The sequence below is a fragment of the Lissotriton vulgaris genome, chromosome 4_1 (genome assembly GCF_964263255.1).
Source record: "Lissotriton vulgaris chromosome 4_1, aLisVul1.2, whole genome shotgun sequence".
Classification (NCBI taxonomy): Eukaryota; Metazoa; Chordata; class Amphibia; order Caudata; family Salamandridae; genus Lissotriton; species Lissotriton vulgaris.
In genome coordinates this window covers 1739989729-1740010030 of record NC_141691.1, presented here as the reverse complement: position 1 = coordinate 1740010030, position 20302 = coordinate 1739989729, and the positions used below count along the sequence as shown (strand labels likewise).

General features: G+C 46.1%; 1 protein-coding gene across 2 annotated transcripts in view; it reads right to left on the bottom strand.

Annotated features, from left to right (window-relative positions):
- The window catches only part of MATN2 (matrilin 2), a 565117-nt gene that overhangs the window by 12132 nt on the left and 532683 nt on the right, over positions 1-20302 (bottom strand). For both annotated transcript variants that reach the window (XM_086966035.1, XM_086966037.1), the window contains one exon: positions 7725-7766. In XM_086966035.1, coding sequence (XP_086822161.1) covers positions 7725-7766 — 42 coding nt within the window. The remainder of the gene's footprint in view (positions 1-7724; positions 7767-20302) is intronic.

Here is a 20302-nt window from a genome sequence, read left to right as displayed (position 1 = left end):
GCCACCCGTGCGTGCCAGACGAATCCTGGGAACCGTCAAAAGATTTTTGTTATTAGATCTAAGTGTCCTAGGAGCCTGATAGGGTTGCAGCATAGGCATGATCACCGGGGGGCCATTACTGGTGATCGACTTAAGCACAGTGCACATGGCCTTAAACCAAATTCTTTGTTGCACTGGAAGCCAGTGCAGCTGACAAAGGGCAGACCTAGCAGAGGCCCGCCTCTGTACATTCATCAGAAGTCGGGCAGCACAATTCTGGACCACTTGTAAAACATTGATAGTCCCCTGAGGAGCACCCAAGTAGACCGCATTGGCGTAATGAAGCCTTGACAGAATGAGGGCCTACACCAGCAGCCGCCTAGCGTCAAAAGGAAGGAGTGGCAGAATCTTCCTCATCAGTCTGATTAGGCCATAGCAAGTAGCGGCCACTTTGCGTGATTGTACGGAGAGACTAAGATTGGAGTCCAGCCATACACCCAAACTCTTGATTTGTTTCTTGGGCAAAGGGGGTGGGCCACCACAGGTCTAAGTTCGGGGGGGGGGGGCTGTATGTCCAAGTAACATGATTTCCGTTTTGGATCCATTCAATTTAGGGAAGGAAAGATCCATCCACTCGGCTACTTTGGTCAGACACGAGGTAAGATTCTTATCACTCGTGTCACTTTTGCTGAGCGACACCACCAGCTGGGTATCGTCAGCATACGTGACCAGCTGGACTCCCCAAGGAAGCACAATGTCTGCCAGGGGCCACATATAGATGTTGAACATTGTTGGGCTTAAAGAGGATCCCTGGTGGACACTATACTGTAAGGGGGTCTGTTGTGAAAGAGCCTCCTCTTCAAAGACCACGAAGGATCTATCAGTGAGAAAAGACTGCAGCCACTTGAGAGCAGTCCCCGCCACTCCCACATCCCTCAGTCTTTGGATCAAAATGCGGTGATTTACCGTATCGAAGGCTGCGCTTAGATCTAATAGAATAATCGCAGCACAGCCTCCGGTATCCACAATTTTCCTCGCCTCTTCCATCACAGCAATGAGGGCCGTCTCCGTGCCCTGCTTACTACGGAATCCCATCTGAGTGGGATGTAGAGCATTATTATTCTCAACATAGGCAGCCAGTAAAGAGTTTACATGTTTTTCAGCCAATTTGCTGATGCCTGGCAATAAAGAGATTGGGCGATAGCTAGCCCAATCCCCCTGATCTAAATTTGGCTTTTTAAAAAGTGCCTTAATTCTTGCTTGCTTCCAAAGTGGAGGAACCACTCCGGCCGCAAGCGAAGAATTAATTACATCACAAATAACTGGGGAGACAATCTCTGAAACAGAATTAAGAATCGAAGGGGGTGCGACATCGGCTGGGGATCCGGATTTAGGATTTCCTAAAAGACGCAATGCGTCGGATAGAGAGAGGGGGTGAAAATCTCCAGCCTGGCATATGGAAGGGAGGGAGAGGGTTGTGCATCAACCTCCAGTTGTGGAAATAGCGAATAGATATTAGTGACCTTAGTGGCAAAAAATTAGCAATCTCGTCACAGCGCTTTTGCGCATTCGTTGGATCAGGGAGGGAGCTAGGAGGGGTAATAAGGGATTTAAAGATTTAAAAATTTCCCTCGGAGAATTAGAGGCCAACCCAATCTTTTCCTGATAGGAACTGGATTGAGCCGCTTTTATTTTGTTCTTATACAACCTAAGTGCAACTCTATAGTCTGCCTTACTGGAATCGGAGAAATCCTTCCACCATTTCCGTTCGAAATGCTTGCAGGATTGCTTGAGCACTCTAAGCTCAAGCGTATACCAGGCTTTCTTGTTGTGTCCAGCACGATGAGAAAATTCTTTCTTAGGAAGAATACTGTCCAAAGAGGATTCCAACCAACTATTGAAATTAGCTTTGATGGGGTTGGGCAGGGTCCGGGGATGCAATTATTAAGATTGATTACCCATTCGTCCACTGGAAGTTTAGACTAAGTGCGATCCAGTTTTTTTGATTTCATAGAGAGTTGTGGCGAATCATGAGGGGTCCAGACAAAAGATGGTAATGAGTGGTCTGACCAGGGGACTGAAATGGTGTCCTTCAAGATAATATTGTCCAGGTTAGTAAAGAAAGGATCAGGCAGATGACCACATTTATGGGTAGGACCAGTTACAATTTGTCTAAATTGAAAGGCTTCAAGACCTGCTACAAAATCTTGCACATAAGTGGAGTCTAAATCGTCCAGGTGAATGTTAAAGTCACCAAGGATTGAAAAATTGGGGGCAGGGCTAGCCAGATTTATGGCAGTACCCGGAAGATCATTACAAAAATTAGCATGTCCCCCTGGGGAGCGATATAGAAGGATTCCAGAGAGAGTACAGGTGGGAGAGAAGCTAATGGCAAAGGATAATCTCTCACAATCCAACACAGAGCACTTAGCTGATCTACAAATATAGATAGTTTTAAAAATAATAGCAATTCCCCCACCGCGACCATCCTCCCGATCCTGCCTGACCATAGTGTAATTAGAAGGAGGAGCATGGACTACATCAGGATCAGAAGCCCTATTAGCCCAGGTCTCTGTAAGAAAAAGAATATCAGGACATCTCTCTTCAAGCAGCAGATGGATTTCGCTCGCATGCTTGGGAAGGGATCTACAGTTGAGATGTAAAAGGGAAAAGGATTCAACTTCACTCGTGTGTAAGGGCGGAAGCTCAGATGGCATAAGTGAGAAAGTGCAGTGAGGACAGAGATTAGCTTCAGCCTCAAATGAAATGGCATGCGTAGAAATATCCCCAAATGCATCTCTAACCCCCAAAAGCAGGTCCCTGCTATAGCAGATGTTGCCCGGGAAAATTTGGCCAAGGGTTCCAGCCCCTAGCCCTATCCTGGCGCAGACGGGCTTGCCTCTGGTGTGCTTCCGGCACGCCATTGGCGCGCCCGCTGCGCGCGCGCACTACGCGCTTGCATTTCCCTTGATAAATACACTGGCCAGAGAGTCCTGACCCAGCCACTAGAGCGCGTCCCAAACTGGCGCTGACTAGTGGGCGAGTGCCTGACCCTTCCTCATCCAAAATGGAGCGGCCAAAGTGTAGACTGTCATTGATCCCGCTCGAGCAGCGGGTGCAAGATGTAATTTTTAAAGTGCGGGTAAGTGGGAGTATTCAGTCTCGCAATCAGACGAAATACAGAAAAAAGTTAAAATGAGCAGACCGCTCGTAACACAGTTTAAAACACGCAGAACACTGCAGTCTTTCTGTTAGCTCCGCGAGATCGCAGTAGGTTGTCTGTCCTAAGGCGTGCGCTCGCGCTTCCCAAGTTAAGTACACTGGCCAGAGAGCCCTGACCCAGCTACTAGAGCGCGTCCCAAAATGGCGCTGACTAGTGGGCGAGTGCCTGACCCTTCCTCATCCAAAATGACGCAGCCAAAGTGTAGACTGTGATTGATCCCGCTCGAGCAGCGGGTGCAAGATGTAATTTTTACAGTGCGGGTTAGTGGAAGTATTCAGTCTTGCAATCAGACGAAATACAGAAAAAAGTTAAAATGAGCACACTGTTCATAACACACAGTTTAAAACTCGCAGAACACTGCAGTCTTTCTGTTAGCTCCGCGAGATCGCGGTAGGTTCTCTGTCCTAAGGCGCGCGCTCGCACTTCCCAAGTTAAGTACACTGGCCAGAGAGCCCTGACCCAGCCACTAGAGCGCGTCCCAAAATGGCGCTGACTAGTGGGCGAGTGCCTGACCCTTCCTCATCCAAAATGGCGCGGCCAAAGTGTAGACTGTGATTGATCCTGCTCGAGCAGCGGGTGCAAGATGTAATTTTTAGAGTGCGGGTAAGTGGGAGTATTCAGTCTCGCAATCAGACGAAATACAGAAAAAAGTTAAATTGAGCAGACCACTCGTAACACACAGTTTAAAACACACAGAACACTGCAGTCTTTCTGTTAGCTCCGCGAGATCGCGGTAGGTTCTCTGTCCTAAGGCGCGCGCTCGCACTTCCCAAGTTAAGTACACTGGCCAGAGAGCCCGGACCCAGCCACTAGAGCGCTTCCCAAAATGGCGCTGACTAGTGGGCGAGTGCCTGACCCTTCCTCATCCAAAATGGCGCGGCCAAAGTGTAGACTGTGATTGATCCCGTTCGAGCAGCCGGTGCAAGAATTTTTACAGTGCAGATAAATGGGAGTATTCAGGGAGAAAATACATTCAGGGTATCATGGGTCTGAGTAGGACAGCTGAATGACTTGCATGTGCTGGTTTATTGAAATTAAAAACTTAGTCAGCTCCAAACTGATGATGACATGAATAGATTTATCTTGGCTTTAAAAGTGGCTTTATTCTCTGGAGTGGAAGGTACAATTAAAGGTACTTAAGTTGTCTCTTGTGAGTGCTAATGAGACCGAAAGCAGGTCATAGCATGCTGCAGCTGGTTACACGGTGGAACTGACTTGAAGTCAGTGATGATGTAGTGTTTAATGGAGTTTCTATAGCCATTTTCTAATTCACAATTTATTTCACATGCATGTTAGAATGGATCCATCCTGTGCCTATAATGCATATTACAAGCATACATTTCTTGTCAGCCCATGTGACATCAATATCATGCTCAAAGACACACAATTGATAGACAGATTGCAGAACAAATCAAAACATTCACCCCAGTCAAGAAATATGGGTTAAATCCATCATTCTTTTGCTCACCATGCCACCCCAGTTTAGACCTGGCCATATGCAAATCAGTCTTGACACTGTGCCTCATGGGCACAGTCCAGCCCGAACTGCCAAGCCATGTCCTCCCCTGGACTGGAAAAAACGCCCCCTGTTGTACTCAAACTGCCCACGTGATTATGTCTTTATGAAGCGGGTTTGATTTAAAAGACTCCCAAGACTTGAAGGAATTTGAGGTTGGATTTTAGAATGGACCCAATCCGGAACTGCTTTTTACTGTTGCTGAGAATTTGGAGGTACTCGATACTTTTGAATACTATGAATCAGATCGTATTTGTCTTTTTGTGGAATGCTGAGGCGAGCTGCGCTCTGGTATCAGTGTTGACAGAACATTTAAGATATCTGTAAGCGTCAGAGAAGGAGGAGTACTCCTTTCTGGATCATATTGAGGCTGAATTAGCCCAATGTTGTGGAAACTACTAAGAAGTTGATTTGTAAACTGGGAGGTATTATGTGTTTTTTCCTGAAGAAGGTGATTGTCAAAATATAGCGCCCACCGAAACGTGTCGATGATCTGACAAGGAAAGCCTACTATTAAATCTATGTGGACAACTGTTATTGAGAACAAGAAACGTTTAAGAATGTGCTCATAATATAACAATTGATCTGTGCAAGATTTAGTGGTTCTTTCTGTGACTGAGAAACATTTTCCTGCTTGTTCTCCCAATCTTTTTTGCTGTTATTATAAAATACAATCGCTTTTTCTGTGTTTTTTTTCAATTTAGTGAATTGTATTCCTTACCTATTTGGTTTTTAAATTGTGGTTTTATGATGAATATAGAAAGGTACTGTAATTTTTAACATATGTTTTTTTAAATAATCCTTTTTAGAATGTACTGAATACATTTGTACTGAATACATTTGTATTGTCTATTGGATCCCATTTAATTACTTGACTTCTTGATTCCTATGTTCATTGTCCTCATGTGGGTGATATAAGGTTTCTATTGTGAGCCTCTATTTATGTGTATGTATTCACCCAAAGGGTTTTTTTTGTGACTAACGTTTACAAAAATGAATGCCTGTGCCTAACACCTACCACCTGCAACCACTGGCACAAACTAAACACGGATTTTCAATCAACTTTCCATTATGTCCCCCCTCTGTGTATGAGCAAAACAGTAGTTTTTGCCTGTGAGTGCCCTACTCCAGACCCGATGTGCCTGGCTTGAGAGGCCCAAGCCCAAAAATAACTTTGTTGTCATATAACACTGGAAGAATACCACTACCACCTTCGCCCCTTCCTAAATATATTTAGGAACCCAATAATATGTGAATTCCAATAGTGTAGTGAACTAGGTTCAGACTATCCTAGCAGCTCTACATGTATGGAATGTAGGACAACTTGGGAGTATATATTTGATCCTGATGTTCTGAACCCAGACTATACCGTGCACAGAGCTCAGCCTGTGAACCTTCTCAGTAACAAGTCCTATGCCAACACCTTTATTGCTCAGGCCTGATTGTATGGAAGACTGTGAAGGCAGGATACACCTTGTTAGACATCTTGCTCAGAGACAGTTTTAAGCTGAACTTCACCCTGTGTGAACTTAAATAAATAAGGTATTTTACCTAGGAATATATGTGTGGCAACTGTCAGGGTAACCAGCCTAGTTTGGACCGTTCATTAGCTTTTCTTGACGTGCTGGAGAAAGTCGGGTTCTGATGTTTAAATAGAACAAATTGCAGTCCAGGAGCCATATTATGAGTAGGGTGCACTTTCCTTGTTTGTGTCACTGTGCACCGTTCAAAAGGTGTGCGGTGTGCAAACAAGGATTGTGTGCCATATTACAAAGAATGAGGTGCCCCCAGAGCAGCCACAAAGGCAGCACATTCAAGTGAACAATCAACCAGATGTTTAAAAGCTGCTCTGTGTTTCACAGTGCAGGCAGCAATCCTCCTGCTCTTTCAAGGGGGATTGGAGATCCCCTTGCTGGCAGGTGATTGATTGAGTGATGCACCTGTCTGCAGTGGAATGTCTGGGGGTCCCTGGGACCCCCTTTCTTACTCCTAGAAGGATGCCTTTAGTAAGTGCACTGATAGTGCACCACTTTCTTCTGGTGCACTTTCAGTGCATCTCCTAAAGGCATGTTTGCCTCTGCACCCACATCTGTAATATGACGCGGGCTCAGAGGCACAATGATTCGTTCATTTGCATGGGGGCACGGCCTCATGCAATGAGGGAATACCCTATCATGATAGCGCTGGCGCTACATGCGCACATGCGCTATCAGTAGTACAGAAGGAGGTACACAAGTGCCTGCAACCCCTTCTGCAATACCAAAGTGCCCCGGGGCGCACAAAGCAGGCACGCATGCCTGTTGCATACCCAGGGCACCTCCTGTAATACTGCCCCAGATTGTTAAAGGTTTTGACCTGTTCTTTTATGGGTGCAAATTTCTTTTTCAAGAGACATACCAACACTATTTGGGATGCTAATCAACCCAGATATGTATATTACAAGCAGCTGTGAACCAAAATAGTTTCCGTCTAAAAAAACGTGCCATGCGACCAGAACTCACAACACTAGTCTAACCAGATAACCTGAGACTAAGAACGTCTGATGAAATAGAGCATTCTCACGAATGCAGCCTCCATTACAGTGCATATAATCTAGTCCCATCTCGCAGCTTTCACCTAGCACTCTATTTTGGAGAGTACGTTTAATAAATGCCTTTAACTTAGAAACTTTCAGTCATTCTTGTCAAACACCAAAAGGAGTCAAAAGTAGGAAAAAGCACCGGTGCGCAGAGACCGTCTATAACAGCATTGGATGAAGCATCCTTCGGGAGAATGACTGTATGTATCTATTAATGTGTGTAGAGCATCAACGTGGATACAGCTCAGCAGAGAGCTGTAGAACAAATCGTGTGTCAGAGACATAGGTATAAAGAAAGGACAACAGAGTGGGGGTTCAGCAAAGGCTTCATCATGCTCCATCATTAAATTGACAAATGGTCAGAGTAACTAGGAAAGATGAATAGATGAATTAGGTGGGGGTGCTCCCACTGCAGCAAAGATGCTTACCTGGGAGGAGATGTTCTGTCTGGCCATTTCTTTGGGTCAAACCTTGGCAAAAAAACAGAAATGTGTTCATAGAGGTTAACAAGAATAGCTTTTGAAATCATATAAACAAAGTGAAACCAACCTTTTTCAACACAGGATCATGAGCTTGTGGACATTGTGTGTTAATGAAATGTTATTCCTAGCTGAATGGCCGAAGAGCTGCAGTAGTTTCCTGGCATACATTCATTAAAATACTCAGTTGAAGCTAAGAGAGCCCTTGTATTTAGGGGGTGCCTGTATCGTGTTTTAGTCTTCCTGTATGTATTTGCGTTACGCTTGTTTTTCACAATTTGCATATTATGGTATACCATGCTAAAACGTCATACTTTAATTTCCCTTTTTAATTTGCAGAGTATGTACAAATCACTTCTGTGACCTGTAACTTGGAGCTCACTCCTATATAAAGTTCTCTGTAACTTAAGGGTCTAGACCACGCTATATACAACTGATAACATATAAATCCAAAAATACAGAAATCCAAACCACGGCCAGACCTTCTCATTCCTCCCAGCTGTATACGTATGTACAGAGTGCAGACCTAGTTAGAGAGTAATGGTGAGCAATGGTGAGCAATGGTGTTCTGAACAAGGGATGGGAGCCCAGAGTTCAAAAGTAAACCTCATTTATGAGTTTAGAAAGCAGGGCTACAGGAGTACCCTTCTTCAGACCCATCCAGGGTTCACAAATATGCCTTGAAAGGCCCATCTCCCTATGAGTAAATGCACATTTAGGGAGCAGTCCTTTATATGTGTACTCATTTTAAATAAATGTTCGTGAAATATTCCCTTTTCATTCCACTTTTAGATATTTTGGAACCAATTTGCAAATGCATGTAAGAGTACTCCATTGAGTACTACAAGAATACTACTTCATGTACTAAATGCCTTTGTGAAAAGGCCCACAGTGCTCTCTGAAGAGGTGGATATTCAGCTTCTTTCTGACTTGCTGAAGGGCTGGGGCAGTGTATAAAAATACATACACCAAATAGGGTTTTCAGCATTATATTTATACCCAAGAGCTGAGAGAGATTTTATGTTATGCATTTGGTATCTGCAAAGGGCAATTTCTGTGAGTGTCTGGGATTGTTTGTGCTGAGGGCAGGCCATGATATCTGCATTCAAAGTCAATGGGAATTTCCCTGGACTAACTTATGGAAAATCATTTTGTATCCTAAATAACAGTTAATTATAACACAAGCATATTATTCAAAAATAATTTCTTGCCACCAACTAAAATGTAACGTTTACACGCTTTCTTTATTTAAAAAAATCTTTTTCCTGACTTGGCAGGGTGTTATCCTTAACATAAGGAACCTAAAGACAATTAAAATTTCAGAGAAAACTGTTTTTCTGAAAGACAGTTAATATAAACCTTTCTTAATATACAGTAAAAATTAATAAAACATTCATCAATACATAAACGCTATTACAGTATGCATAAAGAACATATATCACAAAATAAATACATATGACTTGATTAAAGAAAAACAGACAAGTAAACCCCTTCTTTTCAGAGGAACAACAGATGTTGCTCCCAGATAATCAGATCCAATAGCCTTATTGTCATTCGTGTGAGCCTTCCAATGTCCAAGATTGGCGTATTTATGGAAACCATTCGGTTTTACTTGGATTCTATAAACATTGTGCTTCGACGCGTTTCGGTGTTTTAGCCTTGGATATGGTGTACACCTTACTCAGGACAAAATTTATTGGGGTCATCAACACCAAATTGGTGGAATCCTTCTAAATATTAGAAAAATATCAGTCAATACATTGTTTTGTATCTCCTCTCCAGTTGCATAACATGTTTTTCAAATAACACACCACCTTTTTACTCTATTTTTCATACATAGGTTTATCTTAAAATTAACTGTGTTCTAGGTACTCTCTCTACGTATATCTTAAGTATAGTCAGTATATACATTCCAAAGATCTTTGTTACACATCTTGCATTGCTGATTCTCTGCAATTGATTATATATATTCTCTCACTATACATGGTGACATTCTATTACCGTTACATTTTAGATGTTAGCTTCCTTACATTTGCAAGACTGACATATAGGCAACCTCTACTGACCTTTATATAATACCTTTACAACTGTGGAGTCTCCGTATATCTAGGACTACAGGACTATCCTATCTTTTTATGTGCTGAGACTTCACAGTGTAAAGTGTAAAATGTAAAGTGTAAAGTGTAAATTTACCTTTCTGAATAATGCTCTTAAGGGTACTCTATTCTATAACATATACTACTGTGGCCATGCAGTGTTGTAGCTCTGCAGTTAAGAATAATAATAATCATCATATTGTCCATCATCAGCATTTTTAACATGCCAGATCTCTTTTGAGATTAAGGAACGGATAGTAGAGATGGCCACAAAGAGCCTGAAGTGAACTGGAAATATTGGCAGGATCCTACTGACATTTGGTAAGGTGATAAATATTTCCAGAACTAGACTTAAAATTAATGAATGGTGCTATTCCTTGCCAACATTTCATTATGGGATGCCTGGTATAGTAGCAGAGTTAAAAAGAGTGGTTCCCATCTCTTTTCTTTTGTGAAAGAAGCCTTGGTTTATCCCGCTACATGCAGTCTGCAATCCCCTGTAGTTTATAATTCGCTCAATGCGAGGAGCGCGCAACGATCCAAGATGGCCGCTACCTGAAGTGCTCCGACCCGTCAAGCTCTGCTCGTAAAAAAAGGAACCTCTTCTCGGCAGCGCTGCTGCCTGGCAACAACGGGACTGCTCGGCTGACATCACCTGGCACAACTTGGCAAGTTTGTGGACCGAAATATGGTCTTTTGGACATTTTATCCCTCAAACTTGCTTCTTACCATTTTCGGCCGCCATTTTGTCTGCTCTTACACGCAGCGTTTTTTTTTTCACTGCTGAAATGTCGTCTTATGAACCCTAATTGTTTTTTTAAAAACACATTTTATTAGTTTTATGTAGTCATCATACAGTAAATAACATCCAGCAATGTGGGCTAGTCCCTGCAATAGTCTACCCCGTGCCCTTACACTTCTATTAAACAACCCGGCTATGATAGCATATTCTGGAAACAATTTATCAATGACTTGAAACTGCCAGTCATACTTACTACAAAATACCCCCAGCCGTCAGTACACCCCCCTCCCCCTCACCGGTGCGTTCCTCCTCACTGCCACGTTCATCTTGTGCTACATATCAGTTATAACTGACCATACCTCTCTAGATACCTGTACTCGCTCGGGCGACCCCCACTACTTTGTTAATCCACATCCTGCTCTTCATCCCTCTGATAGTCCTGTAGTGCCTGTAGCAGTGCTTCCCATGCTGTCGCTGCCTCTATTGCTTTTTCGTTATTAAGCCGTCTTGCTTGCTGGTACCTAATTGTACTCTCGCTACTCGCCCACTTTAAAAACTCCGCCTGCCATCTCTTGCTACTAGGTCCCTCTCTCGCCTTCCAATGCCTTGTTATTTCTCTTTTTGCTAATATTAACCCCATGTCCACGAACTTACTAGTTACCTTGGTTTTAGATGTGTGAGGGAACCAGTGCAAAACGCTTGTGGCCATGCCAAACTTCAGTTGCCGCTCCGTGGTGGTATTCAAAATATCACCCACCTCTTCCCAATAGTTTCCAATCCCGGGGCAGGGCCATATCATGTGCTCCAGTTCTACTCCTGTCCTCGCACATCGAGAGGGCACGCTGCCTCTTCTACCCTAAAATATTTCCTGATATCCCTGGTGTTAAATATGCCCTATGAAGTATATAGAAATGCACCAGCTGGAATCTCGCATTCCTCGTGCTCTTCCACGCTCTACGCAATATCTGTGCCCATGCCGCCTCAGGAATAAGTTTCCCTATGTCTACTTCCTATTTTTCTCTCAGGGTATCTAGTGGGGCTAGCCCTTCATTTATCATTCTGGTGTAGAGGCAGGTGACCGCCTTAAAGGTCAAAGCTGCCATCATGGTGTATTGGCATACCATTGTTGTCTTAGGTTCCGCCAGTCCTTCTCGCCAGTGCGACTGTATTGCCCTTGTCAGTGCTGTATGTATAAGAAATCCTCCCCTAAGTAGGTTATATCGTTCCTATAGGACCCGATAGGGTAATAATACTCCATCCTCGCACATATCTCCAATTACATGGATCCCTGCAGTCTACCAGTCTTGTAATGGTGTCCAATCGCCGCCATGCGGCAGCGTTGTTACCATCCCCAGTGGGATTTCTGGCGCATAGGGGTGCAAAACTCCCGCTCTGCGCTGGGATCTATTCCAGCACAGTCTCAATGTTTTTTCTTCCATAGAAAGATCTTTAAGGTCCAGCCTTTGTTGCATAACTATGAAAGACAGGATGTGGCTTGGGATCCCTCTACCTCTCTGCTGTTCGGGCCCTCTAAACTCCCGCGCCACAGCCTGCGTCAATATTTGTAATTGGGCCGCCAGATAGTACAGCTCGAAATCAGGGACTGCTAGTCCCCCCTCCGCCTTAGGTCTAATTAACGTTGCCTGTGCCACTCTCCGTCTACCAGAATCCCACAGGAACCCCACTACGAGTGATTTTAGTGTTTTAAACACCGAACATGGGATCCATAGTGGCAACGTTCTAAAAAAGTAAAGTAGCCGAGGAAGCGCTATCATCTTCAAAAGGGCTATTCGGCCTGTCACCGACAGCAGGAGAGCAGCCCAGAAGGTAATGCTGCCCTTTAGTGCTCTCACGCACCTTCCCACATTTCCCTCCAGCATATCAGAGGCTCCGTGGTAGACATGCACTCCTAGGTACACTAAACAAGACGGTTCCTACCGTACTTCTCTATGTGTAATGGGCTGGATCTCTCCCTGCTTCATTGGAAATAGGCATGTTTTTGTCCAATTCACTTGTAGCCCTGATATGTCTCCGAACTCCGAAAGCAAATTCGCTGCTCCTTCCAGTGCCCTCCCTGCATTCTCGAGAAAAAGCAACAAGTCATCGGCATAAAATGAGATATACTGCTGGTCTCCCCTGTACCATAAGCTGTCATAGTTCTCGGCCAATCTGGCTCTTGCTGCCAACGGCTCCATAGCTAGGGCGAACAACAAGGGGGAAAGCGAGCACCCCAGCCTCGTTCCTCGTGCTACTGGGTATTGAGGTGAGATCAACGACCCCACTCGCACCCTGGCCACAGCAGATGTGTACAATACTTTCGTCCACATCACAAAGTCAGTCCCCAGGCCAAAATGTTCCATCGTCTTGCATAAATATAGCCATTCTAAGCTATCAAAGGCTTTCTCGATGTCGACAGATAACACCATTGGGTGTTGCGCCCTCGGTTGTTTTTCCTCAATTATCCGCACCAATCTCCTAACATTTGTGGATGTGTTCCTAGTTGGGATAAACCCTGCTTGGTCTTCTTGGATTAGCGCAGTCATATGCTTTAAAAGGCGGGTCGCCAAAATTCTGCTCAATATCTTATAATCAGTGGTCAACATTGATAGCGTCGGTAAGAGGCCGTGTTTTTCCCATCTCGACCAGGCTTCTGAAGCGGGATCACCAACGCCTCGCTCATGGAGGAAGGCAGTCAACCCAACTCTTTCGCTTCCCTGTATACTTCTACGAGCCTTGGCGCCAGTACGTCCACATACTTCCCGTAGAACTCTATTGGCAGGCCGTCTACTCCTGGTGTTTTATTTCGGGCCATGTGCTTGATAGCACTCCTGACTTCCCCTACCTCTATGTCCTGGCCCAGACATTTCGCCTGTTTTTCCTCCAAATGTGGAAGTGTTACCCCACCCAGGTACGAGTCAATTTCAAGGTCTTCCGCCACTAATGAGCTTTCGTACAGGTCCTCGTAATACTGCAAAAAACAGTGTAAAATCTCGTTTTGGGTGTAAACCTCCAATCCATCTCTATCCTCTAGGGCCAATATGGGGAAGCCTCTCTTCGCTGGATTGGCCAGCCAAGCCAGCATTGTTTCCGGCTTGTCCCCTTCCGCGTGTGTCCTCGCAGTATAAGTTTTGTAATCAAAACAGAGCAATTTCTACATTTCCACTGCCACCTCTTCCTTCGCTGCCATAATCTCCGCTTGAGTTTCAGGGTGGCCAGACCTTGCTAGTTCTGCCCTGCGCAGCCTGCCTTCAGCTCGGGTTACATCTTGCATCAGCATCTTTCGCACCCCTACATGTTTCCCAATGCAGATCCCCCTGATGACTACCTTAAAAGCGTCCCATTCTACCGCTCTCGTGGAGGCCAATCCAGCATTCTCAGTAAAATAGTGGGTTATCCTTTACTCACCTCCCTCTGAAATATCGGGTCCTCCAGTGTCTCAGGCAGTAGTCTCCAAGTGGGGATGGTCGACACCCCGGTCATCCAATGCATAGTGAATAACAGTGGATTGTGGTCCGAGATCGTCCTCGTAAGGTACTCTGTGTGTACTACGATGGGCACCACTAATGGCGAGCACAACACTGTGTCCAAACGGACATGCAGGTCATGCATCCCCGAAAAGTATGAATAGTCCCGGTCTAGTGGGTGATGCATGCGCCACACGTCCACCAGGTTCCACCTGCTCTGCCATTCCAGCCTGCTTTTAGTCAATCTGTGTACCGGGAAATCTGCTAGTGGAGGATGTGCCTATCCAACGATATATCTGTCACAGAATTAAAATCCCCCCATCACCACCGAACCCGCTAAATAATGAGCTAACGATCCCGACAATCGCTCCCAAAAATGCGATTGCTCAACATTAGGTGCACAAATGCTACAGAGCGCTATGTCCCTACCGCGGAGTCTGCCTTCTATGGCCACAAACCTGCCTTCTGGTTCTATTTTTACCTGGAAAGGAACTCCAGCCCTAATCCATATCAGTGCCCTTCGTGCAAATGCTCAGTATGTAGTGTTAAATAATTGCCCTCTCCACCGTCTCTGCAGAGCTACCCCCTCTGCCCTAGTGAGATGAGTTTCCTGGAGTAATGCTATGTGGATACCTCTGCGAACTAGATATGTGTGAATTTTGTGGCGCCTTGTCATCGTGTGGAGCCCCCTCACATTCCAGGTGATGCATCGTAAATCAGCTGTATCCCCCATCGTTAACAGGTATTGTCTGCATCTCAACTTGTACTCCAGAAACCGCACCGGTGAGCCCCCAAACCCAAGTCCCCTCCCAACAAATCAACATGTCCCCCCCCAAGAACAGGTCCTAGAACCAAACAGCTAGTACCCATCCAAACCATTGAAATAGCTAACACACGTCTAACCCCGCCAGCAGTCGCTGAGGGAATGCCTTATGGGCAATGAGGGGGACTTTGTGCTGACGGGCCACCGCCCAACTTTTGTACCTCGTCCGCCCCAAATAAGCCCCAAATAACGAAGAACCTCAATTAACCCCACCCCCCGATCGCCATCAGACCCCTCCCTAGAGCATTTTAGAAACTAGTACACCTGAAACACAGATCCTTTTGAGAATAATATTCCCGCCACCTCCCATATCCGCCTCAATTCCCATGGGCTTTCCTGATCCATGTCCCTTAGATTCCTCATCTTCTCCCCGCCATAACCTGTTCTCCACTCCAGTTACTTTAACCTTCGACCTTCGTGCAGTATCCCATCCGCTGTCGCTGGAGTGATCTCCGGCAGTCATACACTATCTACTTTGGAGGTTTCCGTGTCTGATTGTTCCTTGTCCTTCTCCGAATCAGTCCCTCCAGGGGATCTTCAGCCTGATTCATGTACGGGCCGTTTTGCGTGGCCCTAATAGCGAATCATAGCGACTCGCTATTGAGGACACGCAAAACGGCATTCATGTAGGAATTGCTAAATAAATAGCGATTCCTACATGTTCTCTATTTGCGAGTAGCAATTTGCTACTCGCAAAAAAAGGAATAACTCCCCATTCATTCCTATGGGCCAAAAGGCCCATAGGAATGAATGGGGAGTATCCCTTATTTGCGAGTAGCAATTTGCTACTCGCAAATCAGATAGCGATTTTAAGGGTGCCAGTGGTGTCCAAAGGACACCCTGTAGCACCCCTTAAATGCAAATTGTAACAGGTGATGCGCACACACATGTCCAAAGGACATGTGTGTGTGCAACATGCAACTTAGAAAAATGCTTTTAAAAGCATTTTTCTAAGTTTTTGCTATTTACCGAGAGGTCTGACCTCTCGGTAAATAGCGGCCCAAATTTGCAAAATCGCAATTTTGTAATGTGTCATGAATAGCATTTAAGGAATCTCTAATAGAGATTCCTTAAATGCTAATCCTCGCATGTTTGCTAATTCTTTAATAGCGATTTTTGCATTTGGGATCATGAATACCAAATGCAAAAATCGCACTCGCAAAGGGCCAGATTCTCAGAATCTGGCCATTTTGCGAGCGCTTTTAGCTACATGAATCAGGCTGCTTGTCTCCCGCTCACCCGACATCGCTGATATCTCCTCCAGCACCCCTCGCCGCTCCGCCTCCGCTTGTAGCACCGAGGGTCTCTTCAAACCTCGCCGTCTCTGCCGAAGTCTCTGCGATTTTCGCTGTGGCAATCCTTCAGGGACGTTTCGCATCCTTTGGTCTTGGCCATCTTTCCCAGCTCTGTAAGATTCCAGCCAAGCACATGCATCATCTGGAGTGTCATGGAAACATGTTTTGCCATCCACTATTATTCGCAGCCTCTTCTCTCAGTTCTCGCTTGATGGCCAGGAAGGATGACCGACCTCGCTGGGTATCAAAGGTATAGTCCGGACATAGGTTGACCTTACTATTCCCGACATGATAAGGTCCATCCGTGCAAGCCTTCTGGAGCAGCATGTCCCTGTCCCGGAAGTGCAGCAGTCGGGCCACCATCGGCCGTGGGGGTCGTCCCTGTGGAGGTGGGCTGGCCAGTACTCTGTGCGCTCGTTTTAGGGTGTAAAAAGAAGATAGACCCTCCGGCGCTACTACTGTCTTCAGCCAGGTCTCGAGGTATTGTACCATGTCCGGACCCTCTGCTTTTTCCGGAAGACCCACGATGCGATTGTTGTTCCATCGGTTCCTACCTTCGGCATCCTCGGCCCGCCTTTCCAGCACCCCAATACGATCCAAAGCATTAGACACCACGGACTTCAGATCCTTCTGCGCCGGCTCAACTACCTGAATCTCTCCCTCCACTGATTTCACTCTGTCTACCAATTTGGCATGGTCCGCCCGCAGCAGTCCCAAACCTGTGGCGACCTGCGCTATGTCTTGTTGAAGAGCAGTGCGGGTGTCTGCTATCGCGATAGGATTTTGTCGAGTTGAAGTTGCAGGTTGAGGTCCTGCGGCGCTCCAGGCCCATCTTGTTCCGTCCGTCCAGGGGATTCGCTGTCGGACAACGGTTGAGCTCCGTCTTTCTTCCCCTTCAGTTTCCCCATGGTGGGGGGCGTCAGCAATAGTTCCAGCCACCCCTCGCGGCCTGTTCAAAGCTATGAGGTTGTCCATGAGCGCTCCCTCCTAACTCACTCTGAGGATGAGGATCTGCTGCGTAGCTCTCCCCCCGCTGTGCTGGCGCCAGTCTCCGGCGTGTGTGCGCTACAACCTGCTACAACCCCGCATAGCCCTTCGCCTCCAGAGCCTCGATTGCCCTCCCAGTCCAACCACACATTCGGGTCCTGTCGGCCTATAATCGCCTCAGAGATGTTTCTTCCTCCGGGATCCATTTGTCAGAGCCAATGATCAGGGTTCCATGTCTCCCGGGTCAAACCGGGTCAAGCCGCTTCCTTGTTTCCTCCCAAGTAGGATCGTTCAGTCTGCCGTTCTGGGCACCTCAGCCCCCGATTCCCAGGGCAAGCAGCCTCCACTGCCTCCAGCGCCCCTCTCCTGGGGAGCTACTCTCACTGCTGTATCGCCGCTTTGGGCCTTCCGCCGCTCCATCCGATTCCGGGTCCGAGGCCCTCCTCACGGCCCTCGCGAATCGCCCGTGATTTGGGCAACAGCGTTTCTCCTCCAGCCGCAACTCCCTAGGAATCTCCCCCTGGGGCTCACCGGACCACCATTTGCGCTTGGTTTGTCTCTTTTTCCCGGGTCACTACTTGCGGTAGTCTCGGGATCCCGCGCCCGCCTCCACAGCCCGCAGACTCGGGCTTTGCTACTCCCCGCTCACCGGCACTAGTCTGGGTCCCCCACTCGGCCTGGGTGACCGGCCCCGTTTTCAGGTCCCGGTGGGAGATGCACTCTGCGTCCGACGGTGTCGCAATCTCCTCCACCGCAGCTTCGCCAGGCTCACAGCCGCACCTCAGGCGATCGTCGGCCCGATCTCCGGTCGCCCACCATGGAGGGTCACTCTACTCCTCTCCTCCGTCTCCCCCAAGCTGTCGGGGGCTCCCAGGTCACCGCCGCGATTTGCTCAATCTCCGCTCCGTGCCCGCGCCGGGACTGGGAAGCGGCCGCCACTGCAAACTCCGCTCCCCGGAGTTTCGATTTCAATCTGTAGCCGCCATCTTGTGCTCGTCTTCGTTCTCCGCCGCCCTCCAAATATCATTCGAGAATCACTATTTTGCCTGCTCCAGCTTTCATTTGCTGCTCAGGCGGGCGTGCTCTGTTCCCCCAGTTTTCGGTAGCGTTGGGGGCTCGATAACTTAATTTAGCAGGATAATTGTGGGCTTAGCCGCGGAGCTCGTCGTTCAGACGGCTTCCCCCATCAGCCCCCAAGCCACGCCCCGTCTTATGAACCCTAATGATTGCAATTAGCCTATCCATCGAGGAAACTGTTTTTTTCCCCTTCTTTCCTTTTGGAACCCTGCTATGTTGGTGTTTTGATCTCCACTTTTCATTTACCTCAATGGGATAGCCACAAGTACTGACAATACCTACCCATAACTATGTATAAAGGAAGGCGGTGTGAGTGCCTTTCTTCTCATACAGTAGTCCTTTCTTTTTCGCAATTAGCACTATTGTCTTTCAGGATAATACTATTTCTTGCAATGGTTTTCACAGATATTTTCCTGTTCTCTCAGTGAGCTATTTCTGTGTCCCATATTACTTTGTTTTTTATTGCTGCATTGATTTGACCACTTGCTAGCCTTTGGTTAATTAGACTGCTGACCTAATTCAATCTTTTTTCAACGCCTCCTTTCAAATATCAGCGTTGTTTCTTCCAATGCCTTCACTTCTGTTTTGGATTATAACGTTCCTGAGGTTTAACCTCCAACATGGATTCCTCACATTCTAATAAACCTCATGGGTCTTCTTCTGGAGGGCGTAAGGAGTCAACGGCGTCTTCTGGTAAACGCGTCAAGAAAGACCCACCTTCCCCATCGAAATTGCAGCTTCCTCTCACGGTGGAGGACATCATGTAGGAATTGCGCCTTATTCGTCCCTTCATGACTGATACTGCAGCTACTCTCCAGAGGTTGGATGACAAGTGGTCTAGTCTTAATGCAAGACTTACTGATCTGGAGCAGAAGGTTAGTGATGCCCAGGATGTTGTTGCAAAAGTTGATACCCTTACAAAAGAAGCTAGTCAACTTAAAAAGGTCACAGAGGATTTGGAAAATCGCAACAGGCGTAATAACCTCCGCATTTATGGTATTCCGGAAGGTTCTGAAGAGTCTGATATGATTAATTTTCTGAAAAACCAAGTTCTTCAAATTGTTGGCTTTTCTAAGCCCATAGACTTCAATATACAAAGAGCTCATCGCCTGGGGCCAAAAACCACATCTTCAACTTCCAAGTCCAGAGGTATAATTGCTTATTTTCTCCTTTATTCAGATCTTATGATGATTTTCAATGCAGCTAAACAACATAAACAAATGCTTTGGTCCGGTCATAAAGTTTTCTTCACCCAAGATGTCTCCAAGCCAACTGCTACTCGGAGAAAAGAATTCCTAGACTTAAGACCTGAGTTGAGATCCATGAATGCACGCTACGGATTAATTAATCTCTGCTTCTTTAAAGTAACTTATAAAGACAGAACCTTCAGCTTCGAAGATCCCGCTGACCGCCGCAAATTCATTCATACTCACAAAGGAGAACTTATGGAATTAAGCAAGCCTTAACTGTTATGTTAAAAATTATTTGTCTCTTTTGTTTTTTGTTTATTCTTCCCAAGTTTCTTAGGTCTTCCCTTTGCTGTCACTCTGTGTACACTTTCCATCCGTGTTGCCTGATGTTTGTATTGTTTTATCCAAATCCGCTGCTGTTTTCCCTAACTGTTGGTAAGTTCCCTTCATTTTGTTATATTTGGTTACCTTTAGTCTTCAGACTTCCTTCTCATTCTGTCTTTCCTATTTTTATTGTAAACTGTCTATCTCTCGGTGTCTCTTCTCGTGTGGTTATTCTTGTTCTTCGCTGCCCCCCTCTCACATCAATGTTTTTTGTTGAACTGTCTTTTATGGCTAAAGCCACTTGGCTTTCCGCCATCCTCTTCCTTGGATTCTTTTTGGGGTTTTTTCCCCTTCTTTTCCCCCTTTTTCCCCTTTATCCTCCTTTTCTGGCAACGGCTTTCTTATTTTCCATTTTTATAGTCTTTTCTTATTCCTTTCAACCTCTGTTCCTCTGCAGCGCCTTCTATCTGTCTCATTTTTTTCTTTCCTCTCTCTCCTTCTCTCCTTTGGCGAATGTCTGTTTTTTCTT